This window comes from Pinus tabuliformis, chromosome 6 (assembly GCF_031772625.1).
Source record: "Pinus tabuliformis cultivar Carrire ecotype Pingquan chromosome 6, CPIR1, whole genome shotgun sequence".
NCBI classification, from domain to species: Eukaryota; Viridiplantae; Streptophyta; class Pinopsida; order Pinales; family Pinaceae; genus Pinus; species Pinus tabuliformis.
In genome coordinates, this window is record NC_142292.1 from 1,988,129,187 (window position 1) to 1,988,135,186 (window position 6,000).

At 39.4% G+C, this 6,000-nt stretch overlaps 1 protein-coding gene across 3 annotated transcripts in view; it reads left to right on the forward strand.

The window, feature by feature from the left end:
• Window positions 1-4,992, forward strand: part of LOC149267195 (CD2-binding protein-like protein) — a 134,683-nt gene extending 129,691 nt beyond the window's left edge. For all 3 annotated transcript variants that reach the window (XR_016260651.1, XM_089431881.1, XM_089431889.1), the window contains one exon: window positions 4,529-4,992. Coding sequence is in view for 2 of the 3 variants with exons in the window: in XM_089431881.1 (XP_089288007.1) it covers window positions 4,529-4,610 (82 nt within the window). In the remaining variant the exon portion in view is untranslated. The remainder of the gene's footprint in view (window positions 1-4,528) is intronic.
• The last annotated feature ends 1,008 nt before the right edge of the window (window positions 4,993-6,000 follow it).

Below are 6,000 nucleotides of genomic sequence, written 5' to 3' on the forward strand. Positions count from 1 at the left end.
TTGGGGGCACCTTTCCCTTGTTTCAGATTCGCAGATCCAAAGTAATGCTTCTTTTGTTTAAACCTATGCTCGATCTTGACAACGTATCGGTAAGCCGTGCCGAGCGAGGAGATGTCCAGGGACTCCATTTTGTCCTGGATGTACTTGTGTAGACAGCCGCGGTATTTGAGTACAAAATGCTGCTCAGAATCCTTGATAGCCAACTTTGTGCAAAGGGTATGAAAAATATTGGTAAACTCTGGCACGTCTTGGTCCTTCCTTGCCGCAGCGTGGTCCACTTTATGTATTTATCCTCATAGCTTCCGACATGGTAGTATTGCTCTTTGATGGCATCCTTGAATGAATTCCGAGTGAGTGTGGTTGAAAACAGTGAGGCTATACTTTCATCATTCTGCTTGCAGTAGGTTTTCCACCAAGTGCTTGACGTGGGGGTGGCTTTGAGAAGAGCGAAAGTAATTTTTTCCCGATCGGAAAAATCATGAACAGAAAAATACCCATCTAATAGATTTAACCATTTATCTACAACATCTGCATCTATCTGACCCTCAAATACGGGAATTTGAAAGTTAACTTGTACCTTAAAGGGTGTGGCGTTTCGAGAGTAGCGGCTAGAAGTAGATGTGTCGCCCCTGGGTAGCTGTTGAAGGATTTGGGCAAAGTTGTTCATCATCACGTTCTTTTGTCGCTTGAGGGCTTCTTCGAGCAAGATTTTGCTAGGATCTACAGCCCCCTCATCTTTCTTTTCATCCGCCATGGGAGGCCATCGGGATTTGCGAGGCTGGTCTTGCAAAGGTTCGACCAGTTCAAGCCCTAACTCCATATATCCCGACCTCGTTGGGGACATGCAAAGAAAAAAAAAGAAAGAGAAGACCCCTCTGATACCACTGATCTTGATTTAAACAGTGCCGCAACAAATTACAGATATAACCATAAATACATAGATGCAGTGGAAATAATACTTCATTTCATTAATATAAAATACTGAAATATGCTTACAAACATAAATGGAAATGAACTAGCTTGGGCGATGATAGCTTATCTCTGAGAAGAGATGTGGCGGCTACGTGCCTCTGAACTGCGTTACAATGACGCTCAATGACCTTTTTGTTATTGAACAATAAGAGCAAACCCTAAACAAACAAAACCCTAACCTGAGGAGATGTAACACCAAGAGTTTATGCGCCCCGTTGGGGTTAGTTGGACAACCAACTTCCCGGGGTCGTGACTTGGTCATATTATCTCTGTTTGACGCACATGATACCCTGTTGGAAAGATCTCTACGAGGACTACGACAGAAAAGACGATTTTATCAAAAAATCGCTGGTGGTAGCTTGCCAAAAAAACATCGTTTGGGACCTCAAAACGACTTCGGATGTTTAGGACTTGAAAAACTGCTAAAATTAGTAAACTGTGCTACAATTAAGGAGACTGAAAAATTGAAAGATATAATGGTGGGGGTCCAAGTCGAATTAGCGAGTGGCCACCAATATCCACCTGGATAATTTTGACAAAATAACCATGTGACAATGATTCACTTTATCAGTTCCAACAGGAAAAATATGCGTGACATTGGTGGGGTGGCTCGAGTGGACTCTGTGGGGCTGGGGCAGATCAACACGAACATAGGCAGGGGTAGTGGCCGGTTACGACACGGACGACGACATAGGTGTTTTGCAATGGTTAATTGTTTGCAGACTCGTGTTGGGTGGAACAATGGTGGAATGAGCAAGGATGGCGACAACGAGCGAGCAATGCGAGTGCGGGTTCAAAGGTTTGCACAGGGTGACAGCGGTGTCAGAAGAGGAGCGAGGTTATATTGGTGTGCAGCTTGTGCGAGAGCAAGAAAAGCACTGGAGTGATGACTGTGTAGCAAAGGCGACTGTGGTTTCGAGCGAGTGTGGAATCACGTGGACGACGAAATGGGTTGCTGTAAAACAAGACTAGCGGTGTGGTGAAATGCTACAAAGGAGTAGGAATGGGCATGGCAAGTAGGGCTGCCAGAACATTGGGTTGTCAGCGATCTTCAACACTGTTGGGTTTGCAGTTCCGGCTTGTGATGACTGATGGCCCAGTATATGTTTTTTTTTAATTCTATTTATGTCTTTATATATATATATATATATTTTAAATTATGAATATAATTTTTTTTATTTGACATTTTTTATTTTTTATTTTTCTAATATATATTGATTTTTTTTTTTTTTTAATGGGAAAAGGTTTGATGGCGAGAATGGAGACTCTCCAAAAGCTTGTAGCGAAACGCTCGAACAGCAACAAGGTTGACGACTTTTGATGGTCAAGGACTTGGATCGGAGAATGAGCTATGTGCAACGGAGAAGCGGCCAAAGGATCGAACTGATCTAATACCAAATGAAGCGAACAAAGTTTGTTTCAGGTTAGATACTCCAGAAGGCTTGGAATATAAAGATCTCCATTGAGATACAAGAATATATATTAATTGTATGAATAAGAATGATGTTGATATAATGAGAGTGAGGGGCCTGCTTATATATTAGGCTGGTGCCCCTCTTCATAGCGAGTCATGACATGCCTCTTCAACCTAATCACTAATTAACTAATCATTATTATAATTATCCAGTGTTCCACGGGGACTCGCCCCTCCCTTTAGGGGTCTAGTTTCCTCGCTCCCTTGCGCTCCGGGGACTTGGGGACAAGTAGGGGACGTTTCCACACGCTCCCAAAATGGAGGAAACTCAAGGGGACATGCCAGGGAAACGTTTCCCTTCCCTGAGGGGACGTTTCCCCACGCTCCCAAAAAAGTGGCCTTGCTTATAGTTTATGATTTAATAGACCTAAAGTGGTACAAAGCTACTCATGTTCTGTATGGGGATAACGTCTTGTGCTGTCTTTTGGTTTCAAAGAGCGTTATTTTAGAGGATCAGTATCATGGAAATTTGTTGGACCATATAGCACGTACATGAATTTTCCCTTTTAAAACTTCTCCTTTTTTTCTCAAGTGATGGCTGGATTACAGTGGGGAGATAACTGGAGTGACAGGCAAAGAATATGAGACATTCAATTTGTGTTTTTAATTTGCATGACATTTGACATACAAACTATGGAAGCAGCACCTATGTCATGTGGGAAATAATTGGGTGGACTATAGACTAACATGTGTTTACTGCAAGCATGACAAAATACTATGGGCAGCAAGAAATCTCAGGAACTCTCGTTATATATGAATTTATACAGTTACAAAATTTACACAGAGCATAGTTGCTCAGCTTGAATTCTCAGGTCCGAAAATTATTTTCACCCCTGAAATACACTGCTAGTTTGAAGTTTGAACTGCATGGCATTGCTCTAATAAGGTAGACAAATTATCCATGCCATCGTTGGTCACCCAAGTTGGTTCGCAGATGTTCATCCTGTAGTCAATGTCATTTGATAGTAAACTGTCAGAAACTCTTTCATGTGATCTTCTCATCCTCCTGGAACTAAAACTCTTCTTTCAGCATATGGTGTACTGTCTATATTATATATAATATAACAAACTTTCTAGCTGTTGGATCCAATACAGCTGGACAACCCATTGTAGTTGCCCCTTCTACTGCCAATGCAGTGTTCCTGATCTGTTCATTTACCTTTTCACAGAATTCAGTGGCTACCTTATCAAGCTGAAGCTCTCCCTCTGTCTGACCAAAATCTAAATTAGAATTTGACCAAGCTGAATTAGAATTTTAAATTTATTATTTTATATGATATTATAAATTTGGATAATGTCAAATGATATTCATATCAATAATCATGCTTTGCAGCTTTTCAATTCAAACCAAATTGTCATAGTGGACTCAATTAATAAATTATATTTTATATTTATAAATTTTTAAGCACCTGACGCTCCTCCACGTTTCCTAAAAAAATGGTAGGGAGCTTTTGCATAGGCCGCTCCCACGCCCCCTCGCTCCCTCGTCCCCTCGTCCCGGAACCTTGGTGGAACATTGTAATTATCTTCATTTATTTATATTTATATTATTTATATATATTTTATTCGTAACACCACTCTTTAGAATTGGAGTCAGTTCTCATATTTGACTCTAGTCCTTTGGAAAGCTGAGTAGAGTCAGCTCTGCCAAGTTTAACTTCACCCTAAGCCTTACTCATGATTTTGATTTGTGTTTCAAACATGAGGAAGTTTACTGTTTGAATCAGGAGTGAAATTTCCTTGATGATTTTGACTCACTTGTCCTAGAAGTCAGACTTAGTCATCTGTTTATAAAAGATACTGAAAACATAAAGCAGCATTTTTTTTGCTGCACGAGTTTGAATCAACTTTCAATATTAAGTCTTGCTGAGTCAATTCATTGATTTAAGTATGGTAAACCTGCCACATAGCAATCATATTTACATTGAGGGAAAGATAATAAAGACTATTTTGTTAGGTCCAAAACACATTCATCAACTTCTTATTCGTAGTATTATTGAGACTAGGAAAACTGATTCTTGAGATCATTCCGTGGCTATAATTGATTTTTTAATCTACCTGTGTTTGCATTTCTTTCTGCAGGTACAGATTTAATGAACAATCCAATACATATGAAGAAATGCAGGATGGTTCATCGGAGCTTACATATCCTTCAGACCAATAGCTGTGCTTTCAAACTTGAAACAGTTAAAACATTCCGCTCAATTCTTTCAGTCAATTTCTTTGTTTGGCCCTGTTGGCTTTCTGCGATGAATTTTGTGTACCAGGGCAATATAAACTGCCGGTCTACAGTTTTCTTCAGAGAGTGTAAATATTGTTCGACAGTTCTAATATAAGAATAAAGGGGACACTACTTTTTGTGGCAGTGCAAACCTTTACAAGTAAGTGGTATTCTCCATTGCTGATACTGGCAGAAGTAGTGCAGCTTTTCAGTATTTTCTGTTCTAAAGATTTGTGTCAGTTGGGAGCCCGCTTTGAATTCTCTGTACTAGTATCAAGACATGTATACATTTTAGAAAGCAACGATATTTTTTCTAAATTTTAAAGCATTTTTCATTGCATGGATCTGTTTACACTCGATTGTAATTAATCAATTATAACCCCATTTCCAAGCTATCAAACTTTTAATCTAGTGTTCACAGAAAGTCGAAAGATAAGCTTGGCAATAATTAATCAATTATAACCCCATTTCCAAGCTATCAAACTTTTAATCTAGTGTTCACAGAAAGTCGAAAGATAAGCTTGGCAACAAGTTATACGGTATACCTTGTTTGATTGCTATCTTCTGTCAAATGATTTCGTTGTTTTAAAGTTTTATTGTCGTTTCCCATAATGTATGGACTACCAGGTAGAGACATTAAAAAACTGACAAACAGGTGACTTTATTTTTTAATCAATTTTGCTGCTAGAATTTTTTGGATTTACACCGTGTAAGGAGTTTTGAAATGTCCAAGGATACCCCCTTAGACCCACAGTTAGTGCCATAAGAGCCTCCACTCACGCCATACTCGCTTTCTGGCTAATAAACTTGAACCCTTTACTAGACTAACCCCTTCATTAAGGATTCTTCCAACTTTATTCTAATAACTAAAGAACTTCTCCTTGGAGAACACGACATCATGTTTAGTTTTGACATTCCGTCTCTTTCACTAAAATCTTGTTATCTGAAACCATCAATTTGATTTTTAAATTGGTTGACCCAGAATAGTGGATCTCATCAAAATTTGTCTCACCTCTATTTCATCACCTTTGAGGGGGACTTGTTATGAACAATCAAAAGCTGTGGCTACGGGATCCTCATTGCCCCCGGTGGTTACAAACTCCTGGCATCTCAAACCAAAGCGTTGGTATTTGTTTGTGGACTTGTTATGAACAATCAAAAGGTATGGCTATGGGATCCTCATCGCCCCCAGTGGTTACAAACTCCTGGCATCTCAAACCAAAGCGTTGGTATTTGTTTGTGGATGATATCTTTGTCATTTGGTTTCATGGCCAATTCTAATTCAGCTATTTCTTTGATCATCTCAATAGCATTTCCCCTCATATTTTATTTA